Here is an 18431-nt window from a genome sequence, read left to right as displayed (position 1 = left end):
ATGCTACAGGGCCTTGTTTTTTAACACATGCTACAGGGCCTTGTTCTTTAACACATTCTACAGGGCCTTGTTGTTTAACACATTCTACAAGGCCTTGTTGTTTAACACATGCTACAGGGCCTTGTTGTTTAACACATTCTACAGGGCCTTGTTGTTTAACACATGCTACAGGGCCTTGTTGTTTAACACATGCTACAGGGCCTTGTTGTTTAACACATGCTACAGGGCCTTGTTGTTTAACACATGCTACAGGGCCTTGTTGTTTAACACATGCTACAGGGCCTTGTTGTTTAACACATTCTACAAGGCCTTGTTGTTTAACACATCCCACAGGTGAATCCTGTTTTCATTGATCATCCATGAGATGTTTCTACAACTTGATGGAGTCCCCCTGTGGTAAATTCAATTGATTGGACATGATTTGGAAAGGCAGACACCTGCTATATAAGGTCCCACAGTTGACAGTGCATGTCAGAGCAAAAACAAAACCATGAGTTCGAAGGAATTGTCCGTAGAGCTCCGAGACAGGATTGTATCGAGGCACAGATCTGGGGAAGAGTACCAAAAAATGTCTGCAGCATTGAAGATCCCCAAGAACACCGTGTCCTCCATCATTCTTAAATGGAAGAAGTTTGGAACCACCAAGACTTCCTAGAGCTGGCTGCCTGGCCAAACTGAGCAATCAGGGGAGAAGGGCCTTGGTCAGGGAGGTGACCAAGAACCCGATGGTCACTCTGACAGAGCTCCAGAGTTCCTCTGTGGTGATGGGAGAATCTTCCAGAAGGACAACCATCTCTGCAGCAATCCACCAATCAGGCCTTAATGGTAGAGTGGTCAGACAGAAGCCACTGCTCAGTAAAATGCACGACAGCCCACCTAAAGGACTCTCAGACCATGAGGAACAAGATTCTCAGGTCTGATGAACTTTTTGGCCTGAATGCCAAGCGTCACTTCTGGGGATGTTTTTCAGCGGCAGGGACTGGGAGACTAGTCAGGATCAAGGGAAAGATGAACAGAGCAAAGTACAGAGAGATCCTTGATGAAAACCTGTCTCTAGAGCGCTCAGGACCTCAGACTGGGGCGAAGGTTCACCTTCCAACTGGACAACGACCCTAAGCACACAGCCAAGACAACGCAGGAGTGGCTTCGGGACAAGTCTCTGAATGTTCTTGAGTGGCCCAGCTAGAGCCCAGACTTGAACCCGATCGAACATCTTTGGAGAGACCTGAAAATAGCTGTGCAGCGATGCTCCCCTTCCAACCTGACAGAGCTTGAGAGGATCTGTAGAGAAACAATGGGAGAAACTCCCCAAATACTGTAGATACTGTTCTCTGAGGTGAACGCTGATCAATCCAGGTAGGCCTGAGTACCAAGCTGCTTGGCCCTGGAGGAACCCTGGGGGAGGAAGGGACAGAGGAGAGCGGCCGAGAGCCTGTTCTGTTCTATACAATAGATTTCACCCTACGTCTCTATCTTAACAGGCGTGTGTGTGTGTGTGTGTGTGTGTGTGTGTGTGTGTGTGTGTGTGTGTGTGTGTGTGTGTGTGTGTGTGTGTGTGTGTGTGTGTGTGTGTGTGTGTGTGTGTGTGTGTGTGTGTGTGTGTGTGTGTGTGTCAGGGTTTACGTTAACATTTTAATTTACCGGACATTTGAGAAATTGACCGGACCCATATGGTAACATGATTATGGTGTTCACCCACGCTGCTCAGAATGACAGAAATCACATTTACAATATGGTCATTCATAGTAACAGAACATGCAAGTCGAGGATGCAACGATGTGTGGTCCTTACCGAATTCTGATGTGCACATTGAACATGTTGGAATAACTGTCCATATTTACGTTACAGTTACCCCAATACAGGTGTGCTGAGCTTGTAGCATCATACTCGAGGCTGCTTCAACAAAGTACTGAGTAAAGGGTCTGAATTGTTCATTATGTAAATGTTATATTTCCACGTTTTATTTTGTATACATTTGCAAACATTTCTAAAACCCTGTTTTTGCTTTGTCATTAAGGGGTATTGTGTTTAGATTGATGTGGTAAAAAAACTATTACATCAATTTTAGAATATGGCTGTAACGTAACAAAATGTGGAAAAGTCAAGGGGTCTGAATAAATTCCGAATGCACTGTAAGTGATGAACGGTGCAGGAAATGATGGGGACTGGTAATTGCATTTGAGGCAGATGCAAGTGATTTCAGTCAAGAGATTTACAGATTGTTCTTTGCAGAGCTAGAACATAATATCAGACATCAATCTAGTTTATTTTAGAGGTGCTGATTTGATCATTTGAGCTCAGTTAGGCTGCTTACAAATCATAAACTACAGTAACAAGTCCTGCCTTTAACAATTATTCGCAAAAGGCCGGGTCCAGGCCAGGTCTAGGCCGGGTTATTGTAAGGCACATTGTGATAACTGCTGATATCGAAAGGGCTTTACAGATTAATGTCACTAACTTTCTCCCACCCTCTCTCTCTCCCCTCCCTCTATCCCCCTCCCTCTCTCCCTGTACCTTGTCTCCCCTCCCTCTCTCCCTGTACCTTGTCTCCCCCTCCCTCTCTCCCTGTACCTTGTCTCCCCCAGGACCTCTGCCCCGGCGGGGATCTCCGTCTCCCTGGCCCAGCGTGCCCGCTACGCCACCTACTTTGACGTGGCAGTCCTGCGCTGCCTGCTGCAGCCCCACTGGACGGAGGAGGGGGTGCACTGGGCCCTCATGTTCTACCTGCAGCGCCTGCGTCAGATCCTGGAGGAGCGCCCGGAACGCCCGCCGGAGCCACTGGTCCCGCCCCTGCCCCGCCCTCGTAGCAGCTCCATGGTGGCCACCGCCCCCTCTCTCGTCAACACCCACAAGACTCAGGTGGGTTATAACCATTGTGTTTATGTCAATCATTAGTTAATACTACAGTATTATATGGTGTTATAACTACAGTACTGTAAAGCCATAAGACACAGGTAATACTAGTACTAGTATAAGTAGTAGTATTTGTAGTAATACAACAGTTCAATGCCCTATATAGTATGCCCTATATAGGATAGTATAATTAAGCAATACGGCCCGAGGGGGTGTGGTATATGGCCAATATACCACGGCTACCGGCTGTTCTTATGCATGACGCAACGTGGAGTGCCTAGATACAGCCCTTAGCCGTGGTATATTGGCCATATACCACAAACCCCAGAGGTGCCTTACTTCTTTTCTAAACTAATTACCAACGTAATTAGACCAGTAAAAACAAATGTTTTGTCATATCCCTGGTATACGGTCTGATATACCACGGCTTTCAGCCAATCAGCATTCAGGACTTGAACCACCCAGTTTATAATTCCTATATAGTATAATTTTATTTGATTTATTTATTTCACCTTTATTTAACCAGGTAGGCTAGTTGAGAACCAGTTCTCATTTGCAACTGCGACTTGGCCAAGATAAAGCAAAGCAGTTCGACACATACAACAACACAGAGTTACACATGGAGTAAACAAACATACAGTCAATAATACAGTAGGAAAATCTACATACAGCATGTGTAAATGAGGTAGGATAACAGAGGTAAGGCAATTAATAGGCCATGGTGGCAAAGTAATTACAATATAGCAATTAAACACTGGAATGGTAGGATGTGCAGAGGATGAATGTGCAAGTTGAGATACTGGTGTGCAAAGGAGCAAGATAAATCAATAAATTCAGTATGGGGATGAGGTAGATTGGATGGGCTATTTACAGATGAGCTATGTACAGGTGCAGTGATCTGTGAGCTGCTCTGACAGCTAGTGCTTAATGCTAGTGAGGGAGGTAAGAGTCTCCAGCTTCAGAGATTTTTGCAGTTCGTTCCAGTCATTGGCAGCAGAGAACTGGAAGGAGAGGCGGCCAAAGGAAGAATTGGCTTTGGGGGTGACCAGTGAGATATACCTGCTGGAGCGCGTGCTACGGGTTGGTGCTGCGATGGTGACCAGTGAGCTGAGATAAGGCGGGGCTTTACCTAGCAGAGACTTGTAGATGACTTGGAGCCAGTGGGTTTGGCGACGAGTATGAAGCGTGGGCCAGCCAATGAGAGCATACAGGTCGCAGTGGTGGGTAGTATATGGGGCTTTGGTGACAAAACGGATGGCACTGTGATAGACTGCATCCAATTTGTTGAGTAGAGTGTTGGAGGCTATTTTGTAAATGACATCGCCGAAGTCGAGGATCAGTAGGATAGTCAGTTTTATGAGGGTATGTTTGGCAGCATGAGTGAAGGATGCTTTGTTGCGAAATAGGAAACCGATTCTAGATTTAATTTTGGATTGGAGATGTTTAATGTGAGTCTGGAAGGAGAGTTTACAGTCTAACCAGACACCCACATATTCTAAGTCAGAACCGTCCAGAGTAGTGATGCTGGACGGGCGGGCAGGTGCGGGCAGCGATCGGTTGAATAGCATGCATTTAGTTTTACTTGCATTTAAGAGCAGTTGGAGGCCACGGAAGGAGAGTTGTATGGCATTGAAGCTCATCTGGAGGTTAGTTAACACAGTGTCCAACGAAGGGCCAGAGGTATACAGAATGGTGTCGTCTGTGTAGAGGTGGATTAAAGAATATCCAACAGCGAGAGCGACATCATGGATGTATACAGAGAAGAGAGTCGGCCCGAGAATTGAACCCTGTGGCACCCCCATAGAGACTGCCAGAGGTCTGGACAACAGGCCCTCCGATTTGACATACTGAACTCGATTGGAGAAGAAGTTGGTGAACCAAGCGAGGCAATCATTTGAGAAACCAAGGCTGTTGAGTCTGCCAATAAGAATGTTGTGATTGACAAGGTCGAAAGTCTTAGCCACGTCGATGAATACAGCTGCACAGTAATGTCTCTTATCGATGGCGGTTATGATATGGTTTAGGACCTTGAGCGTGGCTGAGGTGCACCCATGACCAGCTCGGAAACCAGATTGCATAGCGGAGAAGGTACTGTGAGATTCGAAATGGTCGGTAATCTGTTTGTTAACTTGGCTTTCAAAGACCTTAGAAAGGCAGGGTAGAATAGATATAGGTCTGTAGCAGTTTGGGTCTCGAGTGTCTCCCCCTTTGAAGAGGGGGATGACCGCGGCAGCTTTCCAATCTATGGGAATCTCAGACGATACGAAAGAGAGGTTGAACAGGCTAGTGATAGGGGTTGCAACAATTTCGGCAGATAACTTTAGAAAGAGAGGGTCCAGATTGTCTAGCCCGGCTGATTTGTAGGGGTCCAGATTTTGCAGCTCTTTCAGAACATCAGCTATCTGGATTTGAGTGAAGGAGAAGTGGGGGAGGTTTGGGCGAGTTGCTGTGGGGAGTGCAGGGCTGTTGACCGGGGTAGGGGTAGCCAGGTGGAAAGCATGGCCAGCCGTAGAAAAGTGGTAGCCACGTGGAAAGCATGGCCAGCCGTAGAAAAGCGGTAGCCAGGTGGAAAGCATGGCCAGCCGTAGAAAAATGCTTATTGAAATTCTCAATTATTGTGGATTTATCGGTAGTGACAGTGTTTCCTAGCCTCAGTGCAGTGGGCAGCTGGGAGGAGGTGCTCTTATTCTCTATGGACTTTACAGTGTCCCAGAACTTTTTTGAGTTTGTACTACAGGATGCAAATTTCTGTTTGAAAAAGCTAGCCTTAGCTTTCCTAACTGCCTGTGTATATTGGTTCCTAACTTCCCTGAAAAGTTGCATATCAGGGGGGCTATTCGCCTTATATAGTAGCTCTTATTACAGTATTATCAAGTGGTTCAGGTTTTCCCATAGTTATGCCATCGTAAATACTGTATATGAACAAAGTTGACTGTCTCTGTACAGTAAAGCGTCCTATTGCTACACTATATCTCTGATTGACACCTGCCATTCACCCTTAACCCCTGTGCTCTCTGCCCATATAAGGACATGAGTCTGAAATGCAACGAGGAGGATAAGTCCCTCAGTTCAGAGACCTTCTCTAAGGTGTCCCTGACCAACCTGCGCAGACAGGCTGTACCCGACCTTTCCTCTGACCTGGGGATGAACCTCTTCAAAAAGGTGAGATGCATGGAGATACATGTACAAGTTCTAAAATCTGGCTTTATTATATTATCTTTCTATTAGCCTCCCTGTTTCTCTCTCTCTCTCTTTCTCTGTCTCAGTCTTTCTCTCTCACTCTCACTATCCCTCTCTCTCTGTCTCTCTCTCTCTCTCTCTCTCTCTCTCTCTCTCTCTCTCTCTCTGGGTATGGGCCCTCTTTCCTCACATCTATCATTGTCTTTGTCCATGTAAATCATTTCAAACATTTGGCCTACATTTTCTCTCCCTTTTATCTCCCTTTTATTAATTTGACCCTTTAGTATGTTTCGACCTCTCAATCAATTTACCATTATGCGCAGCTGACTCTTCCTAGGTGGAAACAAAACCCTGCTGTAGTTAGAACATTTAGAATGAATGTGTTTGTTTTGTGTCTCCTCCTACCGACCGTGGTACAGTTCAAGAACCGGCGGGAGGACCGTGAGCGTAAGGGCTCCATCCCGTTCCACCACACGGGCAAGAAGCGCCAGCGCCGCATGGGTGTGCCCTTCCTGCTTCACGAGGACCACCTGGACGTGTCACCCACCCGATCCACCTTCTCCTTCGCCAGCTTCTCTGGCGACGACCGGCGGGCGCTGGAGCGCGGGGGCTGGCAGGCTACCATCATGGGTACCATACCAGATCTGGGTTCAAACACTTTTTGAAATTCTTTGAAACATGTAGAAGCGTTAGTTTGAGCGCTTGCCTGCAGTGCCAGATGGGTGTGGTTTGCAGCTTTGCAACTTTTCTATTGGTTCCATGGCACCAGGCAAGCTCAAGCCCAGATAAAATATTTGAAATGATTTCGAATAGTATTTGAACCCAGGTCTGTATATGACCAACACTAGCCACTCACTGTTTGATCTCTCTGTCTTTCTGCTGATAGATCATCTCTATCTCTATCAATAGATTGTACTATTCACGTCTATCCATCTATTGATATATCTATTTTCTATCAATAGGAACTTAAAAAGTACAGGGGAAATGACTGTAGCCTGTATGGTAAAGGATATGTAGAGGAGGACATGCCATGGTACTGTATGTTGCTGGTTCTATCTCTTCCTACTGTACTGGTCTAGTCCCCTGGCTCTCATTAGCTGAGTCAGATGAGTTAGTCACCTGACTCTCATTAGCTGAGTCAGATGAGTTAGTCCCCTGGCTCTCATTAGCTGAGTCAGAGGAGTTAGTCACCTGGCTCTCATTAGCTGAGTCAGAGGAGTTAGTCCCCTGGCTCTCATTAGCTGAGTCAGAGGAGTTAGTCCCCTGGCTCTCATTAGCTGAGTCAGAGGAGTTAGTCCCCTGGCTCTCATTAGCTGAGTCAGATGAGTTAGTCACCTGACTCTCATTAGCTGAGTCAGATGAGTTAGTCCCCTGGCTCTCATTAGCTGAGTCAGAGGAGTTAGTCATTAGCTGAGTCAGAGGAGTTAGTCACCTGGCTCTCATTAGCTGAGTCAGAGGAGTTAGTCCCCTGGCTCTCATTAGCTGAGTCAGAGGAGTTAGTCCCCTGGCTCTCATTAGCTGAGTCAGAGGAGTTAGTCCCCTGGCTCTCATTAGCTGAGTCAGAGGAGTTAGTCCCCTGGCTCTCATTAGCTGAGTCAGATGAGTTAGTCCCCTGGCTCTCATTAGCTGAGTCAGATGAGTTAGTCCCCTGGCTCTCATTAGCTGAGTCAGAGGAGTTAGTCACCTGGCTCTCATTAGCTGAGTCAGATGAGTTAGTCCCCTGGCTCTCATTAGCTGAGTCAGATGAGTTAGTCCCCTGGCTCTCATTAGCTGAGTCAGAGGAGTTAGTCCCCTGGCTCTCATTAGCTGAGTCAGAGGAGTTAGTCACCTGGCTCTCATTAGCTGAGTCAGAGGAGTTAGTCCCCTGGCTCTCATTAGCTGAGTCAGAGGAGTTAGTCCCCTGGCTCTCATTAGCTGAGTCAGAGGAGTTAGTCCCCTGGCTCTCATTAGCTGAGTCAGAGGAGTTAGTCCCCTGGCTCTCATTAGCTGAGTCAGAGGAGTTAGTCACCTGGCTCTCATTAGCTGAGTCAGAGGACTTCGTCACCTGGCTCTCATTAGCTGAGTCAGAGGAATTAGTCCCCTGGCTCTCATTAGCTGAGTCAGAGGAGTTAGTCCCCTGGCTCTCATTAGCTGAGTCAGATGAGTTAGTCCCCTGGCTCTCATTAGCTGAGTCAGAGGAGTTAGTCCCCTGGCTCTCATTAGCTGAGTCAGAGGAGTTAGTCAGAGGAGATAGTCACCTGACCGCCGCTGAACTGGGTCAGCCTCATTAACTTCATGTTTGTCTGGTTGTTAGGAACGGTTAATGCTTTTAATGTGTTGCAAAAGGTGCACAGATAAAGGGACTTTCTCATTCGAATGTAACCATTAGTTTAAAAGCCCTATAAAAGCCCTATACTTTTGGGCCTACTTTTATGAAAAGATGTGGGTTAACTGGTACAGTAGGATGTGGTATGCATTGTTTTGTGGCAGTGACAGTGAGCTTATTTGGCTATTAGGCAGTCTTAAAAGGTAGGGAAGAGGAACGTGTGTTTGGTTGTAATGCTGTGTTCCGGTGTCTTTCACTCAGAGTTGTGAGTTTGGTTGTAATGCTGTGTTCCGGTGTCTTTCACTCAGAGTTGTGTGTTTGGTTGTAATGCTGTGTTCCGGTGTCTTTCACTCAGAGTTGTGAGTTTGGTTGTAATGCTGTGTTCCGGTGTCTTTCACTCAGAGTTGTGTGTTTGGTTGTAAGGCTGTGTGCCGGTGTCTTTCACTCAGAGTTGTGAGTTTGGTTGTAATGCTGTGTTCCGGTGTCTTTCACTCAGAGTTGTGTGTTTGGTTGTAAGGCTGTGTGCCGGTGTCTTTCACTCAGAGTTGTGTGTTTGGTGGTGTTTTAGGTAAGTTGACGCGGCGAGGGAGCTCAGACACGGCTGCAGACACAGACAACCTGAGTGCTAAACACTCACACTCCCATCACTCCCTGCTCAGAGAAATGCCAGACCACTCCAACAGCCACGGAGACAACACCGTTCACGCCAAGGGGGAGGGTAAGAGTCTATACACCTACAACACCGTACACACCAAGGGGGAGGCTAAGAGTCTATACACCTACAACACCGTACACACCAAGGGGGAGGCTAAGAGTCTATACACCCACAACACCGTTCACGCCAAGGGGGAGGGTAAGAGTCTATACACCTACAACACTGTTCACGCCAAGGGGGAGGGTAAGAGTCTATACACCCACAACACTGTACACACCAAGGGGGAGGCTAAGAGTCTATACACCCACAACACTGTTCACGCCAAGGGGGAGGGTAAGAGTCTATACACCCACAACACTGTACACACCAAGGGGGAGGGTAAGAGTCTATACACCCACAAAACTGTACACACCAAGGGGGAGGGTAAGAGTCTATACACCCACAACACTGTACACACCAAGGGGGAGGGTAAGAGTCTATACACCCACAACACCAAGGGGGAGGGGAAGAGTCTATACACCCACAACACTGTACACACCAAGGGGGAGGGTAAGAGTCTATACACCCACAACACTGTACACACCAAGGGGGAGGGTAAGAGTCTATACACCCACAACACTGTACACACCAAGGGGGAGGGTAAGAGTCTATACACCCACAACACCAAGGGGGAGGGGAAGAGTCTATACACCCACAACACTAAGAGTCTATACACCCTCAACACCAAGGGGAAGGGTCTATACACCCACAACACCAAGGGGGAGGGTAAGAGAGTCTATACACCCACAACACCAAGGGGAAGGGTAAGAGAGTCTATACACCCACAACACCAAGGGGAAGGGTAAGAGAGTCCATCCACCCACACCGTACACACTAAGGGGAAGAGAGTCGATACACCCATATTCTGTCATCACCCACCGTTATGAACTGAACACCTTCAATGATATATCCATACATCCATCCATCTATCTATCACTCCATTTACATTTTAGTCATTTAGCAGACGCTCTTATCCAGAGCGACTTACAGTAGTGAATGCGTACATTTCATACATTTTTATTAATTTTTTCCCATACTGGTCCCCCGTGGGAATCGAACCCACAACCCTGGCGTTGCAAACACCATGCTCTACCAACTGAGCCACACGGGACTACTCCTTCCATCCACTCATCCATCACTCCATCTATCCCTTTATCCATCACTCCTTCCATCAATCCTTCCTTCCATCCCTCCCTCCATCCATCTATTCATCCATCCAAAATATACATTTTCTCTAAATCTGTGATTGTCTCCACCCCCTCACCTCCTCTCCTCCCACCCCTCTCCCCAGTGCGTTCACAGATTTCCACCATCACCATGGCGACGTTCAACACCACAGTGGCGTCCTTCAACGTGGGCTATGCCGACTTCTTCACCGAGCACATGAAAAAGCTGTGTAACCCTGTACCCATCCCAGAGATGCCCCACGAGACGCTGGCGTGCGCCAACCTGCCCCGGAGCTTCACCGACTCATGCATCAACTACTCGTGCCTGGAGGAGGGAGACAACATCGAAGGCACCAACAACTTCATCCTGAAGAATGGCATGCTGGACCTTACGGTGAGGGGCAGTGAAAAAGAGTGTCACCTGTTGGCCGGAGGACTCTGACAGGGTTTCTGTACTGGAGGAATAACCAGGTTCACTACATACCACAACTCCAGTATGATGGCTCACACTACCATGGCATTACTGAACCATTGGGTTATAGTTACTATTTAGTCATTTAGAAAACGCTCTTATCCAGAAACGACTTACAGTTAGTGCATTCATCTTAAATTTAAGGTAGCTAGGTGAGACAACCAAATATCACAGTCAAGTAAATGTCCTGCCTGGTTCCTGCCTGGTTCCTGCCTGGTTCCTGCCTGGTTCCTTCCTGGTTCCTTCCTGGTTCCTGCCTGGTTCCTGCCTGGTTCCTGCCTGGACAACACTTGGGGAGGAAATAGTAGGGAAGCTTGGGAGAATGTTGGATGGATGGTGTGATGGATGGTGTGATGGATGGATGCACTTCATTTGAATGTGTCCAGCCCCTGACACTGACCCCTGTCTCCCTTTGTCTCCCCGTCTACCCCTCCCAGGCCATCCTGCGGGCGGTCTACGCCGTGCTGACCCACGACATCAGCTCACGGATCTGTGACGTGTCGCTCAACATCATCGACTGCCTGCTGCAGCTGGGGGTGGTGCCGGGCATGGGAAAGAAGCTCTCCAAGCCCGACGACAAGGAGAACGATGAGACACGCCTCCCGAAGGAGGGGGCCAATCAGAGCCTGAGCGGCGCCCAAGGGGGCGTGTCTGGAGGGTGCAGCGGGGCGGCACCAGGGGGAGGGGGTGGAGGAGGAGGAGGGGATGGAGGAGGAGGAGGTGGGGGAAGTGGAGGAGGGAGCGGAGGAGGGAGCAAGGACGACGTGAAGAACAACAAGGAGAAAGACAGCAAGGTGGGTGTGAGAATACGTCTATGAGTTTTCAACTCTTTATCTTGTAACTGATCTCATTTTACATGCCCGTACATTGGAGAAACAGGAAAACGTCGCTGCACACTTCTAGTATGATGCACATTTATTTCGTGGATGAGCTTTCGGCCAGTCGACCTTCATCAGAGCCTGTCTGCACAAACAATAGTGGGACAGAAGGCCACAGAGAGATAATTACAGACACCTGTAGTAATCTAAAGTAGAAATACAAATATTAGATAGAACAGAGCATATTATAAATGTCATTCTACGAGAACAAAACACAAAATAAAACATGATGTGTTAGTGTGAGTAATATGGTGTAACGGCCGTCGTCAAAATGAGACCAAGGTGCAGCGGAGGATGTGTTCATCTTAAATGAATTTATTCAAGAAAGAACACGTTAGACAAAAAAACAAGAAACCGACAGCCAAACAGTACTGTCAGGTGCAAACACTAAACAGAAACTATTCACCCACAAACCCCAAAGGCGAAACAGGCTGCCTATGTATGACTCTCAATCAGCAACAACGATCTACAGCTGTTCCTGATTGAGAGCCATACACGGCCGAAACAAAGAAATACACCAACATAGAAAACGGAACATAGAACGCCCACCCATGTCACACCCTGGCCTAACCAAAAATAGAGAACAAAAAACCCTCTCTATGGCCAGGGCGTTACATATGGCCATAACCTGTCAACTTCTGTGAATTGTATATGTATTATGTATTACCCTATGCCTTCTTTTTAACTCCAAGGAGGACGGCTCTTCACTGAGTACCCACAGGCTAGCTCTCACCATGCTGATCAAGATGGTCAAGTCTCTGGGTTGTGCCTACGGCTGTGGGGAGGGCCACAGAGGACTCTCAGGGGACCGCCTCCGCATGCAGGTCAGACAACTCACAGATTGCCTTTATTTAGTTATATATTCATATTTTCACTGAGGTAAAACCTATTTCGCAGAGAGAGACCTGGTCCAAGAAACAGTAGCAGTTGACAACATAGGTCCTGTTGGATTTATTAGGGGCTTTATCAGAGTGAATGGAAACCATCATCCATTTTGGCTCCGGTTGAGATAGGTGTTTGAATCTGAGACATCCGCCATTTTGGATCTACTGTTCCTCTTGTTCCCCATACAGGCCCAGAACTGCCTGACCAACCTGTACAAGCTGGACAAGCTGCAGTTCCGTCAGACCATGAGGGACTACGTCAACAAGGACTCGCTCAACAACATCGTGGACTTCCTGCACGCACTCCTGGGCTTCTGCATGGAGCCCATCACCAACAGTAAGTGTTTGTGAGGCATGCGCCGACTGTGTGTGTTGCTATGGAGCCACGGCTAACCACACACAGCAGCCTCACACACCCCTCTCAACCTCTCTGATGGTAGGACTGATGAAGCATAAGTCACTCTATGCAACTCATCCAATCAGCCTCCACTGCCATCACACCATTCACTGATCACTCTTGTTTGTCAATGCAGAGGGGTTTGTATTATTCTCCAAAATCATAAAATGTTTAAAATAAAAGATTTCATCTTAAAGTATTTAGAAATGCTCTGGGTTATTAAAATGTAAGGTCCAGCAGAGTTTCAATCTCCAGATTAAAAACAAACAGTAGACAATAAGATTGACAGATGACTAATACTTAAAATGTCTTCTACCATAATCCAGTCCACTCTGCTCCACGATGCTGAATCTAACCTCACTCATACCTCCACTGCATCCCAGAGCGCTCAATGTTTACCAACCGGCTGTCTCTCTGTTTCTGTGTCTGTTCTGTCACCCTCCTCCCTCCACTCATCTCAACCGTCCTGCCTTCCCTCCCTGTGTCCCGCCCCAATCCACCTAAACAAGCGATGTTCCCCTCCTCCCTCCACTCATCTCAACTGTCCTGCCTTCCCTCCCTCTGTCCCGCCCCCATCCACCTAAACAAGCGATGTTCCCCTCCTCCCTCCACTCTATCTCAACTGTCCTGCCGTCCCTCCCTCTGTCCCGCCCCAATCCACCTAAACAAGCGATGTTCCCCTCCTCCCTCCACTCTATCTCAACTGTCCTGCCGTCCCTCCCTCTGTCCCGCCCCCATCCACCTAAACAAGCGATGTTCCCCTCCTCCCTCCACTCATCTCAACCGTCCTGCCTTCCCTCCCTGTGTCCCGCCCCAATCCACCTAAACAAGCGATGTTCCCCTCCTCCCTCCACTCATCTCAACTGTCCTGCCTTCCCTCCCTCTGTCCCGCCCCAATCCACCTAAACAAGCGATGTTCCCCTCCTCCCTCCACTCTATCTCAACTGTCCTGCCGTCCCTCCCTCTGTCCCGCCCCCATCCACCTAAACAAGCGATGTTCCCCTCCTCCCTCCACTCTATCTCAACTGTCCTGCCTTCCCTCCCTCTGTCCCGCCCCCATCCACCTAAACAAGCGATGTTCCCCTCCTCCCTCCACTCTATCTCAACCGTCCTGCCTTCCCTCCCTCTGTCCCGCCCCCATCCACCTAAACAAGCAATGTTCCCCTCCTCCCTCCACTCATCTCAACTGTCCTGCCGTCCCTCCCTCTGTCCCGCCCCCATCCACCTAAACAAGCGATGTTCCCCTCCTCCCTCCACTCATCTCAACTGTCCTGCCGTCCCTCCCTCTGTCCCGCCCCATCCACCTAAACAAGCGATGTTCCCCTCCTCCCTCCACTCATCTCAACTGTCCTGCCGTCCCTCCCTCTGTCCCGCCCCATCCACCTAAACAAGCGATGTTCCCCTCCTCCCTCCACTCTATCTCAACTGTCCTGCCTTCCCTCCCTCTGTCCCGCCCCCATCCACCTAAACAAGCGATGTTCCCCTGCTCCCTCCACTCATCTCAACTGTCCTGCCGTCCCTCCCCTCTGTCCCGCCCCATCCACCTAAACAAGCGATGTTCCCCTCCTCCCTCCACTCATCTCAACTGTCCTGCCTTCCCTCCCTCTGTCCCACCCCCATTCACCTAAACAAGCGATGTTCCCCTCCTCCCTCCACTCATCTCAACTGTCCTGCCGTCCCTCCCTCTGTCCCGCCCCCATCCACCTAAACAAGCGATGTTCCCCTCCTCCCTGCACTCATCTCAACTGTCCTGCCTTCCCTCCCTCTGTCCCGCCCCCATCCACCTAAACAAGCGATGTTCCCCTCCTCCCTCCACTCATCTCAACTGTCCTGCCGTCCCTCCCTCTGTCCCGCCCCCATCCACCTAAACAAGCGATGTTCCCCTCCTCCCTCCACTCACTCATCCACTCTGTACACTTGCCAATCCGATGCTGTGCGGTGCTCATCACATCTCTATCTATGGCTTTATGGCTCAACATGAATTAAGAACCGTAATGACTGTAATATCATAGCTCTATTTTTTGTGAGTGAAATGACCACTTGATTTTCTGATTGAACTGTATCATTGGCAAGTTACCGAACTGATGGGGGCTTTATTAACGAAAGTGCATGGGTCACCCCTTTTAGGTTCTTTATTGTAAGTCAGTTAAGTGGTGTGAGTCTGTGTGTACGTGTGTGTGTGTGTGTGTGTGTGTGTGTGTGTGTGTACTGTAAGTTCCCCTACGTCCGGTGGTGTGGGGGTGCCGTGTACGTTTTGTGCACGTACGTGCACGTGTCACGTACATGTGTGTGCTGCTGGCCTGACCATCATCACCTTGTGTACCGCATCTCTTCTCTTGCAGAGTACGGCAGTGCAGGTGAGAGGTCCAGGAGGGTGAAAAAAAGAACCATCGGTAGATACATTAATATCTAAATGAACTGCCCCGATCAGATCACCATTCCTTCTAGGCACTGCTCCCATTTCTGCACACCCTAACTCTTGTCTAAAGTGGCAATCTATCAAATCTATCTAATCTATTAATCTATCTAATCTATTAATCTATCTAATCTATCAAATCTATCTAAACTATCTATCAAATCTATCTAAACTATCTATCTATATATCTAATCTATTTATCTATATATCTAATCTATCTAATCTATTTATCTATATATCTAATCTATCTAATCTATATATCTAATCTATTTATCTATATATCTAATCTATCTAATCTATTTATCTATATATCGAATCTATTTATCTATATATCTAATCTACCTATCTATATATCTAATCTATCTATCTATATATCTAATCTATCTAATCTATTTATCTATATATCTAAACTATCTAATCTATTTATCTATATATCTAATCTATCTATCTATATATCTAAACTATCTAATCTATATATCTAATCTATTTATCGATAAATCTAATCTATCTAATCTATTTATCTATATATCTAATCTATTTATCTATATATCTAATCTATCTAATCTATTTATCTATATATCTAATCTATTTATCTATATATCTAATGTATTTATCTATATATCTAATCTATCTAATCTATTTATCTATGTATCTAAACTATCTAATCTATCTATCTATCTATCTATCTATCTATCTATCTATCTATCTATCTATCTATCTATCTATCTATCTATCTATCTATCTATCTATCTATCTATCTATCTATCTATCTATCTATCTATCTAATCTATTTATCTAATCTATCTAATCTATATATCTAATCTATTTATCTATATATCTAATCTATTTATCTATATATCTAATCTATCTAATCTATTTATCTATATATCGAATCTATTTATCTATATATCTAATCTACCTATCTATATATCTAATCTATTTATCTATATATCTAATCTATTTATCTATATATCTAAACTATCTAATCTATTTATCTATATATCTAATCTATCTATCTATCTATATATCTAAACTATCTAATCTATATATCTAATCTATTTATCGATAAATCTAATCTATCTAATCTATTTATCTATATATCTAATCTATTTATCTATATATCTAATCTATCTAATCTATTTATCTATATATCTAATCTATTTATCTATATATCTAATGTATTTATCTATATATCTAATCTATCTAATCTATTTATCTATGTATCTAAACTATCTAATCTATATATCTATCTATAAATCAAATCTATTTATCTATATATCTAAACTATCTAATCTATATATCTAATCTATCTATCTATATATCTAATCTATCTAATATATTTATCTATATATCTAATCTATCAAATCTATTTATCTATATATCTAATCTATCTAATCTATTTATCTATATATCTAATCTATTTATCTATATATCTAATCTATTTATCTATATATCTAATCTATCTAATCTATTTATCTATATATCTAAACTATCTAATCTATTTATCTATATATCTAATCTATCTAATCTATTTATCTATATATCTAAACTATCTAATCTATATATCTAATCTATCTATCTATATATCTAATCTATCTAATCTATTTATCGATATATCTAATCTATCTAATCTATTTCTCTATATATCTCATCTATATATCTAACCTATCTAATCTATTTATCTATATATCTAATCTATCTAATCTATTTATCTATATATCTAATCTATTTATCTATATATCTATATATCTAATCTATTTATCTATATATCTAATCTATCTAATCTATCTATATATCTAATCTAGCTTGTCTATCTATATATCTAATCTATCTATCTATATATCTAATCTATCTAATCTATCTATCTATCTATCTATATATCTAATCTATCTAATCTATCTATCTATCTAATCTATCTAATCTATTTATCTATATATGTAATCTATCTAATCTATTTATCTATATATCTAATCTATCTAATCTGTTTATCTATTGATCTATATATCTAATCTATCTAATCTATTTATTTATATATCTAATCTATTTATCTATATATCTAATCTATTTATCTATATATCTAATCTATCTAATCTATTTATCTATCTATCTAATCTACCTATCTATATATCTAATCTACCTATCTATATATCTAATCTATCTATCTATATATCTAATCTATCTAATCTATTTATCTATATATCTAAACTATCTAATCTATTTATCTATATATCTAATCTATCTATCTATATATCTAAACTATCTAATCTATATATCTAATCTATTATCGATAAATCTAATCTATCTAATCTATCTAATCTATATATCTAATCTATCTAATCTATTTATCTATATATCTAATCTACCTATCTATATATCTAATCTATCTATCTATATATCTAATCTATCTAATCTATTTATCTATATATCTAAACTATCTAATCTATTTATCTATATATCTAATCTATCTATCTATATATCTAAACTATCTAATCTATATATCTAATCTATTTATCGATAAATCTAATCTATCTAATCTATTTATCTATATATCTAATCTATTTATCTATATATCTAATCTATCTAATCTATTTATCTATATATCTAATCTATTTATCTATATATCTAATGTATTTATCTATATATCTAATCTATCTAATCTATTTATCTATGTATCTAAACTATCTAAACTATCTAATCTATCTATCTATCTATCTATCTATCTATCTATCTATCTATCTATCTATCTATCTATCTATCTATCTATCTATCTATCTATCTATCTATCTATCTATCTATCTATCTATCTATCTATCTATCTATCTAATCTATTTATCTAATCTATCTAATCTATATATCTAATCTATTTATCTATATATCTAATCTATCTAATCTATTTATCTATATATCTAATCTACCTATCTATATATCTAATCTATCTATCTATATATCTAATCTATCTAATCTATTTATCTATATATCTAAACTATCTAATCTATTTATCTATATATCTAATCTATCTATCTATATATCTAAACTATCTAATCTATATATCTAATCTATTTATCGATAAATCTAATCTATCTAATCTATTTATCTATATATCTAATCTATTTATCTATATATCTAATCTATCTAATCTATTTATCTATATATCTAATCTATTTATCTATATATCTAATGTATTTA

At 43.5% G+C, this 18431-nt stretch overlaps 1 protein-coding gene across 1 annotated transcript in view; it reads left to right on the top strand.

Moving 5' to 3' along the window:
• The window catches only part of LOC106592906 (protein unc-80 homolog), a 110324-nt gene that overhangs the window by 13693 nt on the left and 78200 nt on the right, over window positions 1-18431 (top strand). The window contains exons 8-16 of the mRNA XM_045700398.1: window positions 2586-2859; window positions 5881-6015; window positions 6453-6663; window positions 8907-9056; window positions 10324-10592; window positions 11108-11464; window positions 12241-12372; window positions 12622-12769; window positions 15172-15222. Coding sequence (XP_045556354.1) covers window positions 2586-2859; window positions 5881-6015; window positions 6453-6663; window positions 8907-9056; window positions 10324-10592; window positions 11108-11464; window positions 12241-12372; window positions 12622-12769; window positions 15172-15222 — 1727 coding nt within the window. The remainder of the gene's footprint in view (window positions 1-2585; window positions 2860-5880; window positions 6016-6452; window positions 6664-8906; window positions 9057-10323; window positions 10593-11107; window positions 11465-12240; window positions 12373-12621; window positions 12770-15171; window positions 15223-18431) is intronic.

The sequence above is a fragment of the Salmo salar genome, chromosome ssa17 (genome assembly GCF_905237065.1).
Source record: "Salmo salar chromosome ssa17, Ssal_v3.1, whole genome shotgun sequence".
NCBI classification, from domain to species: domain Eukaryota; kingdom Metazoa; phylum Chordata; class Actinopteri; order Salmoniformes; family Salmonidae; genus Salmo; species Salmo salar.
Note: the sequence above shows the minus strand (reverse complement) of the source record. Positions and strands in the feature narration are given on the sequence as shown.